This window comes from Hibiscus syriacus, unplaced genomic scaffold (assembly GCF_006381635.1).
Source record: "Hibiscus syriacus cultivar Baekdansim isolate YM2019G1 unplaced genomic scaffold, ASM638163v2 tig00014064_pilon, whole genome shotgun sequence".
Classification (NCBI taxonomy): Eukaryota; Viridiplantae; Streptophyta; class Magnoliopsida; order Malvales; family Malvaceae; genus Hibiscus; species Hibiscus syriacus.
This window is the reverse complement of record NW_024062313.1, coordinates 661716-689184: the sequence shown is the minus strand read 5'-3', so window position 1 is coordinate 689184 and position 27469 is coordinate 661716. Positions and strand designations below refer to the sequence as shown.

At 35.1% G+C, this 27469-nt stretch overlaps 1 protein-coding gene and 1 pseudogene across 1 annotated transcript; one reads left to right on the top strand and one right to left on the bottom strand.

The window, feature by feature from the left end:
• The first annotated feature begins 466 nt into the window (after positions 1 to 466).
• On the top strand, positions 467 to 2488 carry LOC120206812 (annotated as a pseudogene).
• Positions 2489 to 2845: 357 nt separating this feature from the next.
• On the bottom strand, positions 2846 to 4740 carry LOC120206811 (NEDD8-conjugating enzyme Ubc12). The gene is made up of 6 exons (XM_039206391.1): positions 4628 to 4740; positions 4017 to 4130; positions 3727 to 3835; positions 3460 to 3538; positions 3247 to 3363; positions 2846 to 3166 (listed from the first exon to the last, which is right to left on the bottom strand). Exons 2-6 carry the CDS (start codon positions 4123 to 4125, stop codon positions 3029 to 3031), a joined length of 552 nt encoding a protein of 183 aa, XP_039062322.1. The 5' UTR covers positions 4126 to 4130; positions 4628 to 4740; the 3' UTR covers positions 2846 to 3028.
• Positions 4741 to 27469: the final 22729 nt, after the last annotated feature.

Sequence of the window (27469 nt, the reverse complement as noted above, 5' to 3'; positions counted from 1 at the left end):
TCATCTAATGTAAGAAATCATTCTTACTCCCATTGTGAATTGAACCTAGGTATAAAATTTACAATTAAATTTAAACAGAAATTCAAATAACTCTACTCAATTTGATTCAATTTTTTAAAATAAAGTTCAAACTATAAAATATAACTCGTCAACTCGAATAACTCAAAATATTTTGGCTCGATCGAATACTCACCCTTGTATATACTATTAAAACGGTGCGATTGTTATATTAGAAACTAATTGTACGGTAAGGTATCAGGGAAGGCCATGTATATCGGCTTCAACTAATATACTAGCTTCACTGATGCTTCTGTTACAACAAAATGTGCTTCCTATTTTAACTATTTAAGGACAAAAAACACACGAGAAAAATAAACAAGACACGATATCCATGCAATCTATGTCTGGTTTAGATTTCATGAAAGCCATTTAAGATCTTTTGCTCCCCTAAATTCGAAGATTCGTTCCATAGACATCTTCAAACCATGAAGTGAGTTTCCTTTTCAAATCTGTCTCTTCCCCCCCCCCCAACCGAGATGATGTTAATATGTAATAATTTGTTATAAAAGCACCTTCATTTTCTGCCAAATATAGCCATTATCTGATAATGGCTTTTTCTTAATTAGGTGTATTGGTTTCAATGGTAATCTATAAGGTGGTTCCTAATTGCATGCTAATGTCTAAACCATGATTGGGACATCACTTCATATCGATGCTTATTTATTGTGTTGAATCTGTTGGAGATATACTTTTGACATTTTCTCAGAGCAAGAAAGATTTTAGGTGTTTCTATTTATATGCTCCTTATAAACTTGGCTGCCATTATGGAACGTGCTGATGAAAACCCCCTTCCATCTGTGTACAAAGAAGATAGTGAAGCATTCAATTCTGGGCCATCTGATCTTGGCTATCTCACCTTCATAAGGAACTTTGTGCAGGGGTTGGCATCTCGCTTGGCTGGTGTACTCATAATTAACTATGACCACCCTACGGTTCTCACCATAGGTACGATGTGCTGGGCCTTATCGACTGCTGCAGTGGGTCTAAGCAAACAGTTTCATCAGTTTGGAATGTGGAAAGCAGGCAATGGCTTTGGACTGGAGATTGTAATACCAGCATTTCAGTCTTTCATAGCTGATAGTTACATGGATGGTGTGAGAGGGGCCGGATTCGGGCTGCTAAGCCTTGTTGGGCCTTAGGAGGCATTGGTGGTGGTGGTGTTGCTACGGTAATGGCTGGTCAGCAATTCTGGGGTATGCCTGGATGGCGTTGTGCCTTCATTTTGATGGCAACTTTAAGTTCATTCATTGGACTCCTTGTGTTCCTTTTGTTGTTGATCCAACGAAAACAGTTAGCGTCAATCATGATGCCGGCTTCGACCTAAAAAGGTACTAGTTGCTCGATTGAAGTGTCCATATTTATCTGTTTCAGTATCTTATCACCCTCTAAGCATACTTCTAATACCGATATGAATCAAATGACAGTCTTCCTAGTCCTTGATGTTTATTTGGCGTTTAAGGTTTGGCATATTGATGGTTTCGTATATTGCAGGGATGAGTTGGTAGAAAAACGGAATGCTCGTGTCTCGTCCGTTTGGTTGGAGACCTTGACTGCTACGAAAGCTGTGATAAAAAGTTCCAACTTTTCAGATAATTGTCTTGCAGAGAGTTGTTGGTTCATTACCATGGACTGCCATGGTGTTCTTTACCACGTGGTTTGAACTAATTGGTAAGTACATTCACAAACTCTTACAGCCTTTATTTTCTCTTTGATACCAATTACTGGTTTAGTGTTTGATCTTTGATACCTTTGGGACTTTATTTCTTTTCTTTTTCCCTCTGGTTTTGATCATAATTCTACAGCAGCACTTTTAAGTGTTTTTGCTATCGGATGTGCAATGGGATCCTTTCTTGGTGGATTAATAGCAGATAGACTGTCACAAATTTATACCCACACTGGCCGTATCATGTGCGCACAATTCAGCGCTTTCATGGGCATTCCATTCTCAGTGTTCCTTCTTCAAGTGATCCCTCAGTCAAAGAACAGCTATTACACCTTTGCTGTCACCCTGTTTTTGATGGGCTTAACCATCAGTTGGAATGCTACATCCGCAAACACCCTTCTAAACATCGGAACATCGGACCATGATCTATGCGTTCAATCGTGCCTTTGAAGGATCATTATCTTCTTTTGCTGCTCCCTTCGTAGGTATCCTGTCGGAGAAGATGTTTTTTTATTATTCAAAATCCATTGATCCAATCAACGGTCCTCCACACGAGGCATTAGCGTTGTCTAGAGGACTGCTATCAATGATAGCAGTTCCTTTTGGCTTGTGCTGTTTGTGTTACACGCCATTGTACAAACTCTTCAGGCGAGACCGTGCAAATGTTAGATTGGCAGCTTTGAAAGCGCAAGGGATGGTTTGAGTGAATACTTGATTATATTTTGCGAGTTTAATTCACAAAATATTTTCACTATGACATGTATGTACCATCATCACCATAGCAGCCTCTTCATCATGAAAATACATGAGCTTGTGAATTCATTACCAGACATTGATAGCATATAATTGTAGAACCATTGTTGTTTTATCACAAAACCATATGGGCAGATGAGCATCTATACATATTTTACACATACAATAAAGGTACATTTGACTTGATATCATTGGTATCTTGTAACCTAATAAGCATAATTAAGCAACCTAAGAATAGCATGCAGTTGTAATACCATAACCGAAGGCAAATCCATCATAAAGGATTCATTTTGAGACAGTTCCGATATCCTTGCACAGCAAAGAAAAAATAGGTGAAAGTAACAAAGATAATGTCTTCAATTTCAGAGAGAGAATATCATAATAAGTGCATTAAATTCAGACGATCAACTCTATCCTAGTTCCACATTAAAATGATATATGCCACATAAACATACAATAGCATAAAGAAAACTACAGTGAAAAGTTATACAACCCGCAGAAACTCAAGTTTTGATGACGTGTGCATTTGCAGTTTCAGGTACCTTGCAAAAGCTAGATACACCGGGGAAAAAAGTTTTGACCAACATACCCACCAGACATAGCCCTCCTCACATTAGATTCAAATATCTTTGGGTTATCCCTCAACACTGCAGCAGCTTCATGGTTGAGGGGATCCTCGTAATTTGGTTCCTGCACACAAAATTCGAAGATGCAGATATCAGATAGCTGTAAATTCATACAGTTAGTGTAAAAAATACACTATGCATTACCGTGAAAAGATGATACAGTCCATAGATTACAGTATTTATATTGAGCACCGGTTTCCAGTCTTCACGCAAGATGTTAAGGCAAACATTTCCTTCCAAATCAATATTTGGATGGTAGACCTGGAAATTGGAGTAAAACATGATACAAGCTGGATAATAACATGAATTCAGTGAAGGAACAGATGATTTATAAGAAAATAAAATGAACCAGCTTACCTTGGTCTTGCACTTAACTTTGGGTGCTTCATGCGGATAGATTGGAGAAACTTGAAAGGAGAACAAAAATGTGCCACCGCTGTAACAATAGCAGCCAATCAGTCGAATACGTGTTAGCGTTTATTAATAACAGAAAAGGAACGTAAAACAACCATATGAAAAAATAAGCTCGTCATTCCCAGTAAATAAGGACTTTAACCAAAAGATTTATGTCAGAGAACAAAAGACAACTCGTTTCAAATAAGAGGCATGAAAGAAATCCCTTACAAATAATATCCTTCATCGGGTCGAATTGAAACCTCAAAATTCATCAGGTTATCCTTTCCATTAGGGAATGTTATAGCACAAGATTTGGGTAGGTTCAGCTCAGAAATATCTGCATGTAGAGAGTCAAGATAAAGCATGAGAAACACATTTGGATCAAACACAGATCCTCTTGAGCCAGTAGATCCAATGCTAAAACAACATAAATTTAAATAAATAAATAAATAAATAAAGCCAAAGAAAACGAGCAAGAAAATATTAAACACTCAATGCACAAAACATTAGAAACAAACCTTTGTGTAAACGCAATTCTCCTGGACTCTGCTTTTTGGTAGGAGCTCCCCCATTTGCATTTTCAGCAAGTTCTCTCTGCTTTTCCTTTACTTTAAACAGACGAATCATAGCTCCTACGTATATATTAAAATTCAAAGAAAACTCGTTGATTTCTATAGCTTAATAACAAATTTTTAAAAGAGAACACTTGTTCATAACAAACCCTAACTGAAAATCCAGCCTTTATTATTAAATTAGATTTCCATACTTTCAAGCTGTACACAAACAAAAATCGATTTTCTTCAAATAATAAAAAAATATCACTCTTTTAAGCTATTTGACAAGACTAATTTAAATCTAGTTAAAACAAAGGCAATACAAAGTTGAATAACAAAAATAGATTCAGAATTAAACTAATTCAAACAGAGAATAATTCAATAGAAGCTAACAGAAAAAAAATATACTTGGATCGTTACAGAGGATAAATTTAAACTAATTTATGCAAATAAATTTAAACTAATTTATGCAAATAAATCTGACAAAAGACTTTAAGCAATCAAGAGCGGTTAAAAGGGCAAGTGAAAGAAAAGATAGTGTAAGAGTGTGCGGGTTTTATTAGATTGTGACAAACCTGTTCGATGAAAAGCCGAAGATAGGAAAAGAATGGGATTTTTTTTCCTTCCTTGAAACAGAAACTGATGAAGAAGAGAAGGGAGTGTATTTGGATATGGATGCCCGAAAGAAAGTGAAGGAAAGAGAAATGATACGAAAGCTGGACCCACCTTTCTTTTCGGACTTATGTTTTAATCAAACAATGTGCTTCTAAATTCAGGCAAAAATGCTGTGGGAATTATTTAATTCTCAACCCAATGTTCTCATTCGATTAATTTATGATATGATCTAGGGTGTTTTTATAGGGTTTTGAGATCAGGTTTATTTCTTAGGATCTCTAGGTGTTTTTAATTGAAATTTAAGAAAAAAAATTAGCGTTTTTACATAAATATCATTTTAACAGAAATTAATTACTTGTTATGTACTGTTTAAGAATATTTTACGAATCTAACAAATTTTTAAATATTTTCTATAAAATTATTCATGTATTAAATTACACAATACAATTATATCTACCAATTACTACTTGACACTTTCTGATGCATTTTTGATCTTTTCAAAATCCTATACTTATAGTATATTCTAAGAAAACTTTGAGGATAAATAATTTAAAATATAAACAATTTTATAAAATATTACGGATCATCATTATCATCATTTTGAAAATAATTTTGTAGAAAGGCGCGATACATGCACCGCATAGGATTTTGAAAAATATTTATAAAAGTTTTATAACTAATATTTATGTTTCAAAATCCTATGCAGTGAATGTGTCGCACCTTTCTGCAAAATTATTTTTTAAAATCCTAGAATATATTATACGTATAGGATTTTGAAAGTGTCAAAAACGCATCAGAAAGTATCAAGTGGTAATTGGTTGACATAATTGTATTGTGTAATTTAATGCAAGAATAATTTTATAGAAAATATTTAAAATTTTGCTAGAACAGTAAAATATTCTTATATAGTGTCTAACAAGTAATTAATTTCTGTTAAGGTGATATTTATATAAAAACACCAACTTTTTTTATGCTAAAGACGTCGGTATTTCAACAATAGAATTCACCCTAAAGACGCCGATAAATCTGGTATATCCCTAAAGACGCCGAGAAATCCTAAAATCATGTAGAAAATACCCTAGATCAGGAATTAATTGGATGAGGGCATTAGTTTAGGAATTAAACATTCTCACATCCTTATTTGGGCACTTTTGCCGACTATTATAAGGAGTACGAAAAAGGCCGAAATAATTGAAGGCTAAAATAATTTAATGCCAAATTAACTTAGTGAAATTCCTAATAATTATGGGGTAAGCATACAATAAAGTCAAAGGAGATTATGGAAGGTTCATATTTGCATAAAATTTTGATGATTTCAGCCCTACTAAAATCAACTCTAGAGATTAGGAAATCAAACCCCAATGATATCAACAACATGAGAATTGTTGCATTTCTTCAATACACGATGAAAGAAATTTGATTTGCTTTTTGTTGTACCCCCAAAGATTAACACACAAAATATTCTGGTGCCTCAAAATCACTGAAAGACCTCAAAACATTCTTAAATTGTTAGAATCTAGGGACCTCTGAAAAGACATAAAAAAACATCTCAATTAAAAAAAATCTCGAAAATTTAAATCTCATAAAGTTTTGACTAGTTTATATGACCTTTGAGAGGTTCACGTAACCTACTAGAATCAAACTTATTGTAACCTAATCGTATCCCACTTAACTTGTTAGCCTACGGATAAGCATTATGATCATACGATTGATACACGACGATTACTCACCGATTGCAGTTCTCCGTCCAAATCAAAAAGGGTGAATTGTTTATTGTCATCACAATCCATTTCATCAAGTTAATAAATGGTGCAATGAACGTAGAATACCTCCTACCAGAAAATAACCAATTGAAATGTATCCTTAAAGATAAAATAACAAGCATCATTCCTCATTTTCTTCCTAAAATTATCCCCAACATGATATGTTATATCTGGTCAGTGACTACAAAAGGAGATGTAGAGCTTGTATGACGATCAATGATCACTCAAAAAAATAATGATGATACGATGTGTCCTACTTACTCAAATCACTCTTCCTATAAGCACGAGATCTGGTAGGTGACATTGGTCATAACCTTGCTCTCATGAAGCATGCCCTCTTCACTTGCCCTAGTTTGGGCCCAATGTTGTCGCAACCAATGTAGTGACTAAACATATGGACAAAAAAGTTGGACAATGTCTCCCGTTGAAAAAATAAGCAAACTTTCGATGGAAAGTTTGGCACCGAAAGTTGCACCTAATTTTTGAAAAATTAAATGACATGATTTTGATGGCTTTTGGAAAAGGACAATTATAATTTAATCATTTTCACTTTAAGGTATTTACAAGATTAGTCCTTAAGCTTCAACTATAAATACCCTATCTCATTTAGCTTCAAAACCATCCCAAATCATTCTAGCTTTCTCCCAATACTAGAGAATTTAGAGAGTTTCTTGAGAGTTGTTTTCTCCATTTTATCAAGAGAGAATTAATATTGTTTTCTCCTTGGTAGATCGAGAGAAGTTGTAATTCCTATTTTCTCATAGTGAAATTCTTTTACCGTTGCCAGTGGTTTTTACCCTATATTATTTAGGGGTTTTCCACGTAAAATTTGTGTCTTTATTTTTTCTCAAATTATCTTTGCGATTTTGCTCTACCTGATAGTCGTCTTCCGCAACAATTGGTATCCGAGTCAGATTAGAGTGTGTAATATCTACTTATTGTCTTTGTGGTTGCCACCAAAAGGTGGATCCTCCAACATAAGAAAGTAAGAATGTATTACTCATTCTTTGAAGGTTCCAGAGAACTATTCACAATAGTGAAATAGTGGAAGCTATTTGTAAAAGAAGTTATGGCAACGAAATTTGATATTGAAAAATTCAATGGGAGAAATTTCTCATTGTAGAATTTGAAGATGGATGACATCCCGAGGAAAAACAGATGTCTAGCACCTATCAGTGAAATGCAGGTAGATTTCACAGATGACAACAAATTGATCGAAATGGACGAGAATGTTATGGCAAACTTTCATATAGCATTAGCAGATGAAGTATTGTCAAGCATCGAGGAGAAGAAGACAACTAAGGAGATATGGGATCATCTCACCAAATTATACGAGGACACATCGTTGCACAATAAAATTTTCCTTAAAAGGAAATTGTACACTCTCCGAATGCCAGAATCTACTTCAGTAACGGAACACTTAAATACACTAAACACTTTATTTTCTCATCTTACATCCTTAAGATGTACAATAGGAGAACAAGAACGTGTTGAACTTCTACTTCAAAGTCTACTTGATTCGTATGATCAACTCATCATCAACTTGACAAACAATAATGTCAACAGTCTAGTCTTCGATAACGTTGCAGCTTTTGTTCTATAAGAAGAAAATTGGCGCAAGAACAAGAAAGACAGACAAGTAAATCTGCAACAAGCAGAAACGTTCACAACGATAAGAGGGAGATCAACAGAACATGGCCAAAGCAGCAGTCACAAACATGGTAGATCGAAGTCGAGGAGCAAGAAGAATTTAAAGTGCTATAACTGTGGAAAGAATGGTCACTTGAAGAAGGATTGTTGGAGTCTAAATAAAAACTCCAATCCACAAGGCAATACCACAAACACTTCAGATGATGGGGATGTTCTATGTTGTGAAGCGTCAACCACAGTGGAAGACAGAAAAAGATTTGCAGATATATGGCTCATTGATTTGTAAGCAACATATTACATGACCTCAAGAAGAGAATGGTTTCATCATTATGAACCTGTCTCAGGAGGATCTGTGTATAATTGCAATGATCATGCCTTAGAGATCATTAGCGTGGGAACCATCAAATTGAAGATATATGATAGAACAATTAAAGTTGTTCGAGATGTGCGGCACGTGAAGGTTCTGAAGAAAAATTTATTATCCTACGGATTGTTAGATAATAATGCAAGCAATATTGAAACACATAAAGGAATCATGAAGGTGTTTCGTGAAGCGTTTGTGGTGCTGAAATACAAAAAGATAGTTGCAAACTTGTACATGCTGAAGGGAGAGACTTTGCTAGAAGTAGAAGCCTATGTTACCTCATGTAGTTCAGATTATGCAATGCTATGGCATCAGAAACTTGGACATATGTCATAACAAGGAATGAAAGTCCTTGTGGAGCAAAAACTACTTCCAAGCTTAACAAATGTATCACTTACTTTGTGTGAGCATTGCATAACAAGTAAGCAGCGCCGGTTGAAATTTAACTCATCAAATTTTAGAGGCAAAAGTGTTCTAGAATTGGTTCACTCTGACGTATGGCAAGCAACAGCTACATCCCTAGGTGGAGCAAAATATTTTGTCTCATTTATTGATGACTACTCCAGGAGATATTGGGTGTACCATATTAAGAAGAAATCATGTGTTTTCAACTTTCAAAAACTTCAAACCGCGGGTGGAACTTGATTTTGGAAATAAGATCAAGTGTTTTAGAACAGATAATGGAGGAGAATGCACAAGTGAAGAATTTGATGACTTTTGCAGGAATGAAGGCATCAAAAGACAGTTCACAGTGACGAACTCCTCAACAAAATGGAGTGATAGAGCGGATGAACAGAACCTTGTTAGAAAGAACAAGAGCAATGTTGAGAGATGCAAGCTAGAAAAAATCATTATGGGCAGAAGAAGTCAATACCGCATGTTATTTGGTGAATCGAGCTTCATCAACTGCAATAGAGCTGAAGACACCAATGGAGATGTGGACTGGTAAACCAGTTGATTATTCAAACCTCCATATATTTGGAAGTATTGTGTACGTGATGTACAACTCCCAAGAAATTTCAAAGCTGGATCCAAAATCCAGGAAATACAAATACTTGGGGTTAGCTGATAGAGTAAAGGGGTATCGCTTGTGAGATCTCACTGCCCGCAAATTGATCATCAACAGGGATGTTATCTTTGTAGAAAATAAGATACAAAGAAAAGAAGACGATGATAACGCTGAAAAGTCAGAGACTACATAGATACATGTGGAAAATGAGGTTAAATAAGGAGATTCTTCTGAAGCAGAACCAACACATGATGAACAAAAACCAGAGAGTTCTAAAGCTCCAACAACTCGTCAATCAGATCATGTGAGAAGACGTCCCAATTGGTACTCTGATTATGTTATAGAAGGAAATATTGCATACTGCCTTTTAATAGAGAACGGTGAGCCATCAACATACCAGGAGGCAATAAACAACTCAGATGCTTCACTATTGATGATGGCAATGCAAGAAGAAATTGAAGTCCTTCATAAAAATAATACATGGGACCTTGTGCCACTACCACAAGGAAGGAAGCCAATTGATAACAAATGGGTCTTCAAAATCAAGTGAAATGGTGACGATCAAGTTGAGAGGTATCGTGCAAGACTGGTGGTCAAAGGATATGCTCAAAAAGAAGGTATTGATTTCAATGAAATATTTTCTCATGTGGTTCGACTAACAACAGTTCGAGTAGTCTTGGCAATGTGTGCTACATTGAACTTACATCTAGAGCAGCTAGTTGTTAAAACAATTTTTCTTCATGGAAATCTTGAAGAAGATATTTGCATGCTCTAGCCTGAAGGTTTTGAAGAAAAAAAAGAACTTGGTTTGCAGGTTGAACAAATCTCTGTACGGTCTAAAGCAGGCGCCGAGGTGTTAGTATAAGAGATTTGATTCCTTCATTATGTACCTTGGATACAACAGACTTAATGCAGACCCTTGTGCTTATTTCAAGAGGTTTGGTGATAACAATTTTGTTATATTGTTGTTGTATGTGGATGACATGTTGGTTGCAGGACCCAACAAAGATCATATTGAAGAATTGAAGGCACAAATGGCTACGGAATTTGAAATGAAGGACTTGGGATCAACAAACAAGATTATAGGGATGCAAATTCACCAAGAAAGAAGTAATAGGAAGATTTGGCTTTCACAAAAGAATTACTTAAATAAGATCTTGTCACGATTCAACATGCAAGATTGTAAGTCAATTTTCACCCCTCTTCTTATTAACTTCAAATTATCCTCCAATATGAGTCCTAGCAGTGAACAATGGAGGATAGAGATGTCTCGAGTACCGTATGCATCGGCAGTGGGAAGTTTAATGTTCGTTATGATATGCACAAGACCAGACATTGCACAAGCAGTGGGAGTGGTTAGTCGGTACATGGCGAATCTAGGCAAAGAGCATTGGAATACAGTAAAGAGGATCCTGAGATACATCAAAGGGGCCTCAAATGTTGTATTATGTTACGGAGGATCAAACTTACTAATAAATGGGTATGTAGATTCTGACTATGCAGGGGATTTGGATAAAAGCAAATCTACTAAAGGATATGTGTTCAAAGTTACTGGTGGAGCTGTAAGTTGGGTTTCAAAATTGCAGTCAGTCGTGGCTACATCCACAATAGAAGCAAAATATGTAGCAGCTACACAAGCCAGTAAAGAAGCAATCTGGTTGAAGATGTTATTGGAGGAGCTTGGGCACAATCAAGAATATATCTCTCTGTTTTGTGACAGTCAAAGTGACTTTCATCTAGCAAGGAATCCAGCATTCATTCAAGGACAAAGCACATACGAGTTCAGTACCATTTCATTCGTGAAAAGGTGGAAGAAAGGATGGTAGATATGCAGAAGATCCATACCAAAGATAGCATAGCAGATTTCATGACGAAGACGATCAATGTTGATAAGTTTACTTGGTGTCGATCCTCTTGTGGCCTGTCAGAGACGTAAGCAACATGATGGTACAAGGTAGAAAGAATGGTGTGATGATATGATTGTTCCAATCAAATCTTCAAGTGGAAGATTATTGAAAAAATAAGAAAAGTTTGGCACTGAAAGTTGCACCTAATTTATTGAAAAAATTAAATGGCATGATTTTGATGACTTTTGGAAAGGGGCAATTACAATTTAGTCCTTTTTACTTTAGGATATTTACAAGATTAGTCCTTAAGCTTCAACTATAAATAATCTATCTCATTTAGCTTCAAAACCATCCCAAATCATTTTAGCTTTCTCCCAATACTAGAGAATTTTGAGAGTTTCTTGAGAGTTGTTTTCTCCTTTTTATCAAGAGATAATTAATATTGTTTTCTTCTTGGTAGATCGAGAGAAGTTGTAATTCCTATTTTCTCATAGTGAAATTCTTCTACCGTCGTCTGTGGTTTTTACGCTATATTATTTAGGGGTTTTTCACGTAAAATTTGTGTCTTATTTATCTTTATTTTTATTTTCTCAAATTATCAGTTGCGATTTTACTCTATCCGATAGCCGTCTTCTACAATATCTCCCTCCTGTAACCCTGTCATTGCATCGTTACCGTGGATGATTGACACCATCATGACAGTGTAAACACCTGAGGTAGCCTCTAAAAATGAGTAAACTGCTCAAGTAAATTAAAGCGAATACCACAGAACTAACCATTATAGAAGATGCCCCCTCAACAGGTTTAGTGGTAGCTTTAAAAGGAAGAGAGTCTCACTCCAAAAGTGACATCAAAACCGTGACGATAAAAAACACTCACTAATCTCTTCTTTGAACTCTGTAAAACACACAAGTGACGTATTGTCAATAGAAACGAGAGTTACCTCCCAATTAGTCTTACGGACTATGGCCTAGTTTAGACGAAATCTACTAACTAGATCTATGCCTTTATTCGAGACTTAGACAAAGCTTAGACCAAAACTTAGTTGCTCCTCAAATAAAGCTAGGAGAAAACTGTATTCTAGCGTACTCTATAGCAATTGAACACTACTAGTACATACAAAAGAATGTAGTTTTTCTTCCTCCATTTATTAAACTTCGACATACTCTGCTAATACTAGGATTGGGGCCTTATATCCTCCATCATTTTGTCACGTCGTTGATATATTTTCACTATGCCTTAACTTTTTAAATTTGAATATTCAAAATAGAAAATAAAACAAAAATGATAAAAAAAGTAAAATTTGCCTACTAATTTTATATTCTATCAACCGAAGTATATTTGAAATCAGAATCTATTGAGTAGCCTCAGTGATAAAAGAGAATATTATTTTTCATAGAAGATTCAGATTCGAACAACTGTGTTTTACAAACTGTGTGCATCTTCAATAACAAATAAAATTCTAAATATATATTATATTATAATCACTTCATATTGTTAAAAGAGAAATTAGAACTAAGATAGAAATAAAATATTATATAGAAATATGAGTATGTTTATTTTTTTCCCATTAAAATTTCAAAAGTAATAAGATCATTATCAAAAAAATAATAAAATTCAAAAGTAATAAAATAGTTACTAACATTATTAAAAAAATAATAAAACGATCATGCATCGTGGGGTTATCCTGATCATAAAAAGTTAACTTGACACGTTTTGGGCGTTGAGTTATCTCCGTTTGACTATATTGGTTAATATCTTGACCGGTCATTTGACACCCGTCAGAACACACATAAATTTTGCTTATTAACTATAAATATCTAATTTCTTAAGTCTCAAACCCAAAGAAACAGAGAACGAAAAAGAAGATAAGCATGAAAATGACAGAAATGAGCAAGAAAGATTTGAAAGTGGCAAAACTCGTCAACACTGTCTTTGAAGAGTTTTCTACCTTTCCAATGCAATTTCCATGGCATGGGCTACCTTGCGACCGAAGGGGAAGAATAAGATTAACGAACCAACTAATCTCGTAACAGCATCAATGCTCTCGAGCCTAAGAGCTTGGTTGGTCCGTAAGTGAGAAAATCCGTGTGGTTTCAGATTAATGGAATAAGGAGGAGTGAAATGAAAATGTTTTGGTATCTTTGACTACAAAAGGTGATCGTGATGGACCGTGATTGGTTGCCAGCAGTGGCTGAAAAATGCAATACCAAAAAATTAATTAATTAAAAGTTTAGTGACAAAATCGTTACACCCCTAAAGTTCAATATCTAAAACGATGTCATTTTAGGTATCAAAACAATCATACAGAAACAGCGTCGCTTTTGTGTAGCAAACCACATCAACAATCATTATTCATGTCATCGTCTCGATACTGACTTAAAACAAAATGACAATTGAATATAAAACTGAAGTCCAATGTTGTAATTGATAAAACTAAAAATTCAACGGTATAAACGAATCAACGGGCAAAGTTCAATGATATTTTGTGTAGTTTACCCTAAAAAACAAACGAAAAAAGAGATGTGCATGTTAAGCATGCACCGGAGAAGATATGTATGATTGTGGATTAAATAGAGTGAGTAGTTTAGTATTTCTTTCTATTGTTCTGCATATTAAATATAAATGGCATGTATGCGTATCTCACATTAAGAATGTTGAAGCAAAGCTAAAACGAGATTTTTATGTATTGGGAGGCCTATACAATATTTTTGTTCTATTCTGTGAATGAAATTGATGATTGATGGAATGGTGGTGAATATTGCAATCTACGTGCTAACATATTACCCTTTTTCTAATGGGTTATGGAAGAAATATTTGGCATTGCATAGGCTTGAAGAGTGGTATTGGTTTTGATCTTGTAATGATATTGAAATTGTTTTGGTTGTGGGTATTCACCTTAGTATATTGTGCAGCTTTTATGTAATTCCCCTCAATATTATTATTGCCCAACTGCTTTTCATTTATGGCTATTGCTATTCACAAGTCATGTCTTGTTCTTTATACACATGGACATGTCTGGATGGTTGCATTTGTTAAGGACGTCAAAATGCTTCCTTTTTTCCTTAAACTCACTGATTAGAAAGTTAAGTATTCGATTAAGAAGACTCGTGACAATGTTGTTGGGAGTAAAGAGAAACGAAGAAAATGTGAATCAATTGTTGCTTTTAAACATATGCCAAAAAAAATTAATGAAGAAACATAAACATGACATGATTGACATCTTGTTATGTTAGTTGCATGTAGAAAGCCAAATTTTGAAGTCCATAATAAAACTTAAGAGCATCATTTTAGTGTAATTTTCGTCTCATCGTTTTAAAATTGGAGTAAACTTAAAAAACCAAATTGGAGGTTTTGGATTGTACATTGTAAGCAACTTTTCGAACCAGATGACTGTGTATGATGAGCTTGGGATATGGCGTAATATTATTACATCAAAAAGAGATGTATTAATGGCCAATAGAAAAACTGCTCGGATTTCGAATCCTCATTTTCTTGTGGCATGGCTGCCTCTGAGAAATGGTAGAATAAAAACAAACAGTGATGGCGCTCGTCAAGGGAATTTAAGAGTCTCAGGGGCAGTCGTTATTTTGAGAAGCGAAACAGGTGACTGGATCTTAGGTTTCACGGCACGTTTGGGCATCTGTACAAGTGTGGCGGCTGAGCTTCGTGCAGTTAGAATCGGTTTGTCTATTGCTTGAAAGTATGGTTACAGTGCCATTGATTACGAGGTTGACACTCGAGTTGTCCTTCAACTTCTTAAGGAGGGTGATGTCTCCTTTAGGAGCGATTATTGAAGATATTCGGAACCTTAAAGCTCGTAATTAGATTCCAGATTTTCAGCATACGTATCGAGAAGAAACCTTTTGTGCCGATGCTCTTTCGAAAATGGAGTGCACTCTTGATGAGAACTTGATCGATCCTTCGAGGCTCCTGCCTTCATTGTGAATTAGCATTTTCTTTTCTCATTGTAACAATATATATATATATAATATATATATATATATATATATATATATATATATATATATATATATATTTAAAGAATAATTTTTATAATTTTTTGCTCGAACTAATAAGAAACAATTAAAATCTCGTTGAATACGCTTATAGTTTTTAATAATCTCTTAAATATTTTAATATTTATTGATAGTTTTTAATATATAGTTTTTATTTTTCTTACAAACTTATTATCATTTTTAATGAACTTTATAGTGGTTTTTTAAATTTTAAATATATTATTATTATTAAAAGGTTAAATAAACTCTTCAATTTAAATAGATGTAAAAAAAGATTTTGAATAGAAAATAGATGTAATTTTAAAGTTTGAGAACTAAATTAGGTACATTTTCTTTTTCCTCCATCTTTCTTTCTGCCATTTGACCCAATACAGAAAAAATCAAGCTATGGACGACATGGCTGCCTACTTCCCTCCACCCTCAGGTCATCTCCCTCCTCACTACCCTTACTACCAAACCCCTCCTCCTGCAGTTACGCCGCCCCTTCCTCCTCCACCTGGTGCCGCTGCGCCACCGCTCCACTTCCACTCCTACCTCCCCCACCCTCAACAACAACCACCGCTACCCCCACCTCCCCCTTTCTCCTCATATTCCATTCCTCACGTCGCTGCATATTCTTTCCATGATTCTGTTCGGACTCTCTTCATCGCTGGCCTTCCCGAAGACATCAAGCTCCGCGAGATTTACAATCTTTTCCGCGAATTTCCTGGTTATGAATCATCTCATCTTCGGAGCCCTAACACCTGCCAAAATTCTCAGGTCCTCTCTTATTGCATAAATTCTAGAATTTTATTATTTCTTTCTTTTTTTAATATTTGACATCCTTTGTTTCGGGTTGTTTCAGCCGTTTGCTTTCGCTGTTTTCTCCGACCAACAGTCTGCACTTGCCGCGATGCAGGCGCTTAATGTAAGAATTTTCATGCTATTATCGTATTTCGGATTTGTATTCCAAATTGTAACTTTTTAGTTAGAACAATTGAACTTGTGAATGAGTACGAAATTGGCATTGGAAATTGTTTTGCAGGGAATGGAGTTTGATCTGGAGAAAGGATCAGCTTTGTTCATTGATTTTGCAAAATCGAATTCTCGATCAAAGCACCCAAGAACAGGTAGATGATTGCTCTATTTTTTATTTTTTATTTAGTCGGCAATATGGTCATTTGCATGTTTGAGGCCATTTGAACCTGAATAGTATATACTTGGTTTGGTTATGACAAATAGATGAGGAATGTACCAGCTCCAATAAGAAATCGAGGGGATCAATTCCGAGGCCTACCAGTGATCCAAGTAAGATAATATCCTAGAATTCTACTTGGACTTTTTTGTGTGCCCAGTTTTTTAAGCTTCGTGTTCATTGCTTTTTATATGCTTAAGTTACTCGATCCATGCTGTCTACTGCTCACATGATATTACACTTGAGAGTACAAATTATTTACTCACACGGAGGACACATTCGCTTAAAGCTCACATTGCACATGTTTTACACGCTTGGACACTAGCAGGTTATGGAAGCGTACACGTGTCTGGAGTGGGTAATTCTGCTTACAGCATGATTGGTTATCCACCTGCACAAAGGTCATCTGCACTACTTGAGCACATTTTTATTACATGGAAGTAATTGCTTCTAAATGAATTAGCATGTTTACTTCAGATGAAAGGTCGTCTAGGGCTCACGCCTTGTTAGTTGTTACCCAATGTTGAAGTAAATGATTTTCTTTTGAGATTATGCTTCTCTAATACTTTGTTTCACAATTGTTCAGTTCTGGAAATGTTGACGCAAATGCTAGGTCAGCAGCTATGAAATCGGTACAAACAACCCATTTTTTACTTAAATTTGTGAATGAAAATACATCACTGAGTTGCTCTTTATCTTTTCCCTTTTGTTTTGGAAGTTATAGGAAACTTGTCTGCATCATTCCTGCTTACAAAATCGTCATGTTTCTTTTTTCATTAATCATCCTACCTAGGAAATAATATAAGATCTTTCATTTAGATGCAAATTTAGCTGACACATTCATAGAATCTTTGAATAATTTATTATCACCGCCATTTTCTTCTTCTTGCCAGCCCATATGGCTCCTGAAAGAATTCCTGTTGTAAAAGGATAAATCCAGACTAACATATCGTGCTTGTAATTGAAATAATAATCGAGTCTATTTATAAATAAACATAGAAGAAAAGAAACTGTGGAGTAAAAGGTCACATTTTTCAACCATGTAGTGAATCTCATCAATGACACATAACTTGTTCGGCAAAGTATTATTGATTTACCAATAAACTTCATTTTTCTTGAAATAATGACTTGATAGCCTCATAAACGCCTTTTAATATACATTAGCAAAATAATTCTCTCCTCTTGTAAATGCAGACTGCGGGCCCGTGTCCAACACTTTTTGTGGCTAATCTAGGGGCAAGTTGTACAGAGGAAGAACTAATTCAAGTATTTTCAAGGTAAAAAGGAGATTGTTTAGCCATGCAAAATGTGCTCATTAGGCGTAACTTTATATTGCTTCTGTCAGATGCCCTGGGTTTCTGAAGTTGAAAATGCAGAGTACATATGGAGCTTCAGTTGCATTTGTTGATTTCCAGGTACTTGATTTCTCTCTTGTTTCTACACTGTTTTCTATTTTGTTTCCCGACTCAAATTCCAGCTTTTGGCAAGCTTTGGTATATATTCTACAATATCTTTGTTTCTTTATTAATTTGTGGATTTCTGTAATTTGCATGTACAAATGATCTCCACTTCTCTTAGCATTGCAAATAGAAGCCATGAACATTTACACCTTTTCTTTTTGTTCTTTATTCTTTTCAAAATTAAACAAATGAGCTTACAATCATAATATGCAATGCTGTTTACAGGATACTGCTTGTTCAACTGGGGCAATCAACTCTTTGCAAGGGACAATTCTATACTCGTCCCCAGCTGGGGACGGCATGCGTTTGGAGTATCCTTTGACTATCAGCTCTATGTACTTTTCATTGCCTTGCGTTGCATTTCTTCTACTGTGTTTTTAGGTTTTGCTTAATGAGCAATCCAGATATGCAAAATCAAGGATGGGAATGCGAAGGAAACGAAGGTAAACAGCATCAAGCAGAGTCGGGTTTGCAGCAGTGACAGTGGAAGAACTTCCTGGCAAGCCAGCCCTTCATACCCTAAAAACTTCATATTTGAGGTATGATAATTAGGTATTACAAGATCAGTTTTGGTTTTGGCTCCACTTATTAAAACTACTTTTACACTTCAAATTTATTACTATAGTTCATGTCAAATAGCTAACAAAGTTTTTAAGATACTTTTTCTCTCTACTTGGAACACTTTTAACTTCTTGGAATAATCTCTAAAATTACATAAAAAAATAATAAAAACCTCACACAACAGATGGTGATTAAATTGTTCGGTTAAATTATAAAAACTAAAATAAAATGTATATATTTTTCTCATTTTGTACAGGACGAATTAAAATTAAATGATTAAGTTTTCAAGTAGGGGTGTAAATGTGCACAGCGCTCGATAAATTGTATGTGAATCATTCGTATAACTTCATTTATGTTCGTTTGTTAAGTTAAATAAATGAGTATGAATAAATTGTTTATGTTCATTTAATAAACAAACAAATACAAACATAAGTATGTTTGATTTATTTATGTTTACAAACGAGTTTGTTTATCAATTTGTTTATAAACTCGATTATCGATGTAGTGTAGTGATTATTTTATAATTTTTAAAATTTCAATGACTAAAAAAATCATTTCAAACATAATTTAGTGATATTTGTATATTTTAACCAAAACTAAAAAGTTATTAAATTTTATCTTGCGTTGAAGTGCAATAGCACCCATGACCTAATGGATAAGGCGCTTTACTTCTAATCAAACAATTGTGAGTTCGAGTCCCATTGGGCGTGTATCAATACTTTTTTCTAATAAATCCAACGGCTAATATCATAACTACTTCTACAACTTCAATTCACCCTTTGTTTTGCACATCAATACCTTATACTCGGGGTACTCCTCCATAATAGAGGCCCCGGAAGAACATTCTCGAACATGGGGCACCCAGAGCCTTATACTCCTCAAAAGAACTTACAGCCCATTACCACGACACTTAGAGCCTTATACTTCTCTAAATCACAACCCTTTGACATGATCTTTAGCAAGCTACATGCAATTTACAGAATCAATTAACGGTAGATCACATTAAACAAACATGTCTATCTTGCTAATCTACAAATATTTATAATGAACTTACGTCTGATACCAACACTAAAAGTCATTATAAAACTTCTCGAAAGAAAGTATCAACATCTAACATCCATCATTCTTCCTCACAAAAAGAAAGTACTTTTATATTGACTAAATAACCATCTAACTACCGGCTATGACTTTTCACTCAAACTACACAACCAAATTGTTCCCATCAACAATTGACATGAGACAATTTCAGTAACAGAATCTGGTGTCCACCAAGGTTAGACAGGTCTTATTACACTCACAGCTGCAAGTTCATTACCCTTGTTATACCCCTTTTGAATCTCCTCTGTTCTGCACATCAAGATGTCCGAGGAACTCCTCCACAATAAAATCTCTGAAAGAACATCTCCGGACATGGAGCACCTAAAGCCTTATACCCCCTCGGGAAACTACAACCCTTTGACATGGCACCTAGAGCCTTATACCCTTCTAGGAATCGTAACTCTTTGACATGATCTTTAGCATGTCTCACTTAATTTGCTAGAATCAATTAACAGTCAATCCCATCAAACAAGTTTGTTTATCTTGTCAACCTAAAGATAGTCATCATAGACTTACGTTTGAGGGTCACTATAAAACCTTTTGATTTAGACCGAGAGAATGGATCGATATTCTACATCTATTATTCTTCCTCACAAAAGAGAGTACTTTCGCATCGACTAACAACCATCAAACTATTGTCTAAGACTTTTCGTTTAGAGTAGAAGAAGTGAACCACCTATAGCTTATACAACCAAATTGTTCCCATCAACAACTGATACGGTAAGCATAGAACACTTTCCATTAGAAAAGACTCGGTCACGATGAACCCTTCAAATCAGTCATTCATTGAACTCATTTGTTTTGAAGAACTGCATTAAAACGTTAGCGGACCAGCATACTATGAATCCTTTCTAGCTTTTTATGACACCTTTGATCATCCTTGTAAGTATTTTCTCTAACCATAATATCAACAAAACTAAGTTCGGTGAAGAAATCCGTAATTTGCACGACCAACAGCAAACGTGGCATGTACAACTCCTAACCTCTAGGCTCGATCAACAAGGCCAAACTGTTCCTTCCATTAATACCCGAATGGCTGGAACACCTCCTCCCGAAGCTACTTGGGAAATGCATGAGTCACATTTTAGCAATAATGACACAACGTACAACATAGAGAATATCCCCGATACAATTGGACTTTTCCCATCCAAGTTATGTTATATCTTCTCCACCCTTTGTGCGGACAACGACGAAGGGCACACGAGCTCCAACCAAGGTAATTTAAGTTCTTATAGTTTAAGTGAAGTGTTGAATGTCAAGATGAGGTATAGAAAATGCAGGAAGACAAACTCCTTCAAGGAAGCAATGATTGATGCAAAGTCGACAATCGCTACACGGTAATACGATATACTTTACAAAGCTACACACAGAAAAATTTTAAATAAAAAAATAAAATATTAATTAGATTATGATAAAAAAATAAAAATAATCTTAAAATATCATAATAAAATTAAAGACAAACTACATAAATAGTCATTAATATTTGAGTAAGTTTTTGTTTTCCCCAATAAAGTTTCAGAAGTAATAAATTAGTCACTAACATTATCGATTTGTAACAAATTAATTACTCAACATTAATAGTCATTAATCGGTAAGCTGAGCTGAACCGTTAACAGCTTACATGGTCCTTTGATTGATTGATCACCTTAAGACCTTAAAACTCTTTTTTCTTCACCCCCAAAGAAGCAAACGAATACAATTATCTTCAACCCGATCCATCTCTTCAATGGCAAGGCATATAAATGGGTATAAAACAAAGAGAAGAAAAGTCCTAAACAACCCTCCGGCTTCAAAGGCCACAAGCATGAAGTAAGGGAACAGAGATGGGGATTTCAACGAAGCCTCTTCGACACTAAAAACCACCAGATTTTTTCATAGATTTGACGATCTGTGAGCAAAAGGATACTTGTGGTATAAAATTTTATCTTCGTTTGCATGAAGACTGTTCACGTTTCTATGAAGAGTTTTGGGGTTTTTAGCTTGTCTGAAGAGGACTCGATAGAGAAAAAAGAAGGAAAAATAATTCGTAAAAATTTTGACCATTTTATCAGTTCAAGAAAAATCGAAGATCTAAGCATATTGCTAAGGCTGATTATATGCATATGCATTCCTTTCCTAGAAATTTTTGAAGATTTCAGACATGATAGAAGTCATGGAAAAGCAATTAGTTAAAATCTCAAAGATTTTTACAACTCATAGATGAACAAAACAGTAAATTCCCTTTGGCTAAAATGGTACTTGTAACCACAATGTAGCCGAAGATCAAACAAGGTTTTATCAGCCAAAGTGATAATCTTTTAAACCCAAAGATAAAAAAATTTCAAACCCAGAAATTCTTACACTAAATGCATTTGAACTACTGTTGATTTAGATCAAAAGACAAAAAAAAACAAGGCAGCCAACCTAAAAAATCCAATATTAAAGAGAAGGAAAAGAAAAAAAAACATAAAACGACAAGAAAACAATGTGTCTGTAATAGAAACTGACAGACTTGCATATTCTTTTCTCCTTTCTTTTTTTGTTGAAAAGGAGAGAGAGAGAGAGAGAGTGAACCCATATACCTTAGTGACTTAAACAATTAACAAGGAAACGTCAAAGCTTGGAACAGAATGGAAAAGAGAGCAATGGTTTGGAAGGAGTTGAAAGGTGCAAAAACACCCGCACCAAAAGGGGAGGGAAATGATTATATACTGTTACAAAAAAAATGTTAGCGGTTATGTTATTATTTAAATAATAAAATTGATAAAAAATTATCGAAAACATTATTATTTTTATCGATTTTGTTATTATTGGATTCTTTAGCAGTTTTGGTAAAGCGCTATCGGTTTTGTTATTTTTTCTACTAGTTTTGTTTTTGTTGGCCATTTTACCGGAAATATTAAAAAATATTGATGTTTTATACAGAAATAATAATATTTTATGTAATTTTTTACCGATTTTATTATTTAAATAATAATAAAATCGATAACGTTTTTTTTAATTGTATATTAAAGATGCCGCATTGTAGAATTTCTCAAAATAAAAGTTTAAAGATTTATTGTTTGCTTAGCTTTCCAAAGAGAGAGAGAAGAAGAAGAATGAGCTCGACACCAAAAGACAGTAGTAACATCCAAAGTCACAGGGACTAGTCAAAAATTCATGTAATCAGTTATCGGTCCAACTAAGTTTTTTTGTCCTCCACATTAGCAGAGTGGTTAATTTGTTACAAATTAATGATCGGATTGTTATAAATAGATAACATTTTAGAATAATTTGTTACTTTTAAAATTTTAATGAAAAAAACGAAAACTTCATGTTACAAATTAATAATGTTAATGATCAGTTTGTTATAAATTAATAATATTAGTGAATAATTTGTTATTTTTAAAATTTTAATAAAAAATGAAAATTACCTCAAACATTAGGGACCATTTTTATAGTTTATTCTAAATTGAACTTACCTTTATTAAAGAATTAAGATCAAGGAATGAAAATGGAACGCTGAACTAAATTTTAATATATTTTGGTCATTAAAATTTTAGAAATTATAAAATAGTCATTAAAATTTTCAAATAATTATAAAATGATCATTAAACTTTATCAAATTATTAAAATTGATTATTAAACTTATCAATCAGTTAAAAAATAATCCTTAAATTTATCAAAATGTACCACTATTTTATAACGTACAATGACTATTTTGTAGCAGTTCGGTAAGCTTAATAACCATTTTAAAATTTTAATATTCAAAAAAATCATTTTGACATAGTGTAGTGAGAGTTTGTGTGTTTTAACCAAGAATTAAGAAATTATTAAATTTTATCTAATGTAAAAGTTCGTCAGCACCCATGGCCTAATGGATAAGGCACTTGACTTCTAATCAAGCGATTGAGGGTTTGAGTCCCACTAGGTGTGTGAGCCATTTTTTTTAATAAAAATTCAAAGGCTAAAATCAATCTAAGCATTGAAGAAGCGTACCTCTCTCACACTCTGCGACAATTCGTTATGTGTTTTACCTACAAAAAAATGAATTCTTCACTCCTCGGCAACCTTATAATGATGAAGAAATCTGACTTCTGATCCGTCCTGTCTTTCTTGTATTGCTCTTACTGAAACTGCCCTTCATGTTTTGCGCGACTGTCTCGAGGTGAAAACTTTCTGGCAAGGAATTCTTCCACCCATGGTCTCCTTGAACTTCTTCACAACTGATATTGTGCCATGGCTTACTGCTAATCTGTCAGAAACTGTCGTTCCTCAAGGGTTTGAGATTTCTTGGTCTCTCCTTTTCGTTTCGCTTCTTTGGAAGCTATGGAAACGTAGGAATAATGGAGTTTTCAGTGGAGAAGCTCAACATCTTCATGTGATCTTTCAAACTGCTTCCAGTTGGGCTCAGTATTTCAACTCTATGCCTCAATCTGTTCGTGCCACTGCTAGTGCTTCTCATCGATCGAATGGGTGGACAAAGCTTGCTGATGGCTGGTATTGTTTAAACTGTGATGGCAGCGTGGCTTCGCCATGTATGATGAGGTCTGCAGGCGGGGTTTTACGCGATCAAAATGGTAATTGGCTCGTTGGCTTCAGCAAAAAATCTCGGCTTCTCTTCTATCCTTCAAGCTGATTAATGGAAGTGACGCTATCAACAATCATTTTCCTCTTGTTTGAACTATTTCAGCCTGGCGCAACTATGCTTGGGAGACTCGCCTTTGCTGTATCTCACGCAATGAAAACTTGGTTGCTGATGGTTTAGCTAAAATGGCTACTACAACTCTTGCTGGAACTTGTTATTTTGATGCTCTACCGAATGTAATTGCTCATCTGATTGAGTCAGATGCTAGAAAATCCTCTTTAGCTTAGCCTCGTGGCGTTCTTTTAATTAAAAAAATATTAGTATAATATTAAAATAATTGATGAGGTTATTGTTCTAGAATTATGACCAAATTATAACAATGTGAAAAATATAAGTGTGAAATTTTCATTACGTCAAATTATCATGTCATCTGTGTTAATTTTTTAACGTAAAATGATTAACTTATTTTTTTCTAAGTGAAATAATCTTCTAAAGCTTTTTATAGTCTATAAAAAATATTATAATCAAATAGTATTTGTTTATTTTACCCAATAATACTAAGAGAAAATAACCTCAGTGACCAAAAATCTCATATAATATACGATTTTAACCAACTTTTTCCGGATTTGCCAAAATGACCAACAAAATCGCAATGTGATCGCTAATTCGCAACGCGATCTCCATTATCGCAAATTCACGTTGCATTTCGCGTTGCGATAGTTGAAAATCGCGTTGCGATGGACTACAGTGTCGTTGCGATTTTCCCAATTCGCAATGCGAATAAGTAAATCGCATTGCGATACTGACTATCGCAATGCGATACTTACTATCGCAATGCGATAATACAAAATCGCAACGAGATACTGACTTTCGCAACGCGATTCTGACTTTCGTAACGCGATAATACATAATCGCAATGCGATTTTCAAAGCGCCATTAGTATCCTGGCCAAATATTTTATTTTTAAATTACAAACACTAATATTAATATATTGGAACACTGAACCGTCCACAGTATATCCCGTAATCGCAACTCATAACCTAAAACCTAAAATCACAACTCAGTCCCATCTCCATCTCTCACTCTCTCACCCATCTCCGACGAAATCCGTCCCCATCTCCGGTGAAATCCGTCTATCTCCATCTCTCAGAGCCACCCTCACAATCAGAAATGGAAAATCAACCAAATCAACCAACGAGGGTTAGTTTTTTTAATTATTTTCTTTTTGAAATTTTTGCATTATTATTAGGTTTTTCATATTGAAATTGATGATAAGTTTACTGGTAATTTCAATAATAGATTAACCATTTCACTTAGATTGCTTATTAAATCAACCGAGAATCGCAACGCGAAATGCAAATCGCAACGCGATTTTAGTTTCGCGTTGCGATTCTCTCGTTGCGATAGTCAAATTCGCGTTGCGATAGTCATTTTCGTGTTGCGATTTTCATTTTCAAAAACTATTCTTCTTCTGCAAATTGAAACTTGAATGAATTGCATTACTTCAACCAAAAAACAAAGACAAATACGAAATTCACAGTGTTACAAATTTAAGTTTGAAGAATAAACTACTACTCTTTATGTTTATTATTGTTTTTGGTATATCTTCACAGTGTAGTTTTTGGTATATCTAACTTAGTATGTTTATTGTTTTTGTAGAACTTTTATTCGGCTCAATTGACCTTAAGAAATAAAGTCAGCCTGGCCAAAACAATTGCGTCGAAGCTTTCACCTGCACAAAGAAAAATGTTTGAGGATACATGCTTCGGGCCATGGCTGAAAGTACAACATCCCGGTGGAGATGCGATGTTGACACACCTGTTTCTTCAAACCATGACTAGCGATCTACCAGAGACTATACAACGTCGTGATGAAGAGATATGGTTTGATTTTCCACCGGCGTATACGTGTTTTAGGCGGGAGGAGTTTTGCTTAATCACCGGTCTACGCTTCGGACACGATGATGTAGGTCGGTACACTAGACACATTACCCGCCCATCATGGCTATCCCGGGTTTTTCTTGAGCTGGAGAGGCCGAATCTATATGTAGAAGACCTGACAAGATTGTTGAATAAGAAAGATGGTTTTACTCGGATGGATGACGTCGACGTTGTCCGAGTATGCCTTCTAATTCTTTTGCATGCCGGCTTTTTAGGCAGAGAGGCCAGACAACCTATTCCAAATGATCTAATCAAATTGGTAGAAGACCTAAATGCGTGGAACCTGTTTCCGTGGGGCTCGTATTTATGGAAAGCTACATGGAATAAGTTATCGTCTGCCTTGGATGATCGAAAAAGTTTGCATGGCGATGGTTCCAAATACACTTTGACAGGCTTTATTTGGGCCTTTAAGGTAAGAATTTTTATATAATGTTTCCAAAATTATAAGTAATTATTTAACAATTACTAATGTTTGTTATTATATTGTTTGTAGATTTGGATATTTGAGGCATTTCCCGCCATGAAGACATATGCAATAAAAACTTCAAATGATATTCCCAGGGCTATTTCCTGGAAGAGGAAACGGACCTTGCAATGGGAAGATTTACTACGGTATACAACAATAAATAATGTAAGTTAACATAAATACTACCATATGTTTATAAACAAGTTATTACTAGTACACGTTTAACTTTGTTTGAGCTTTTATATTGTTAGGAGGCCAACACTCCTCTACAGAGGCTGACACCCACGGAAGCTGAGCTTGCCACTGATTGGTGGCAAGCTAGTAAGCATTTTTTTGATGGAACGGTTGATGAGCAGCCTCCACTTCGGGAGCCATCACCTCGCCCAGAGCTATCACCTCACCCAGAGCCATCATCTGATCGACCCGGCTATACACCTCCACAACGACATCCATCACCTATTCTGTCATATCATCGAGCCTCTTCTCCACCATCACCGCAAGATAGACGACCGGCAAAGATGCCACGACGTTTATCTCCCTGTTCTCCACCTCTACCTCAACGGGATGAGTTAGGGGAGTTACGTGATGAGGTCAATGCCTTGCGTGAGGAGGTCGGTACTTTACGCAAAGACGATGGTGCATGGCGTGTTGAGGTGTCTACATTACGCGGTGAGGTAGCTGCTCTACGTGAGATGGTAGCATCGTTGCAGAATGAGGTTCATACTCTACGCAACGAGGTAAGTTTAAGATTTTTCATACTCGTAATTCATTCGGTTGCTGCCAATACTGCTAAACTGTTTTTGTTAGTATTTGTTTTTGGTTTTGTTTTTGTCTTTTGGTTGAAGTAATGCAATCCATTCAAGTTTCAATTTACAGAAGAAGAATAGTTTACTTTCGCAACATTA

Coding starts and splice junctions, on each gene's coding strand:
- LOC120206811 (XM_039206391.1), bottom strand. CDS start 4,125: ATGATTCGTCTGTTTAAAGTAAAGGAAAAGCAGAGAGAACTTGCTGAA. Junction 3,539..3,726: donor CCCGATGAAGGATATTATTT/GTAAGGGATTTC, acceptor CTATTGTTACAG/CGGTGGCACATTTTTGTTCT. Junction 3,364..3,459: donor AAGTTAAGTGCAAGACCAAG/GTAAGCTGGTTC, acceptor TCCAATTTCCAG/GTCTACCATCCAAATATTGA.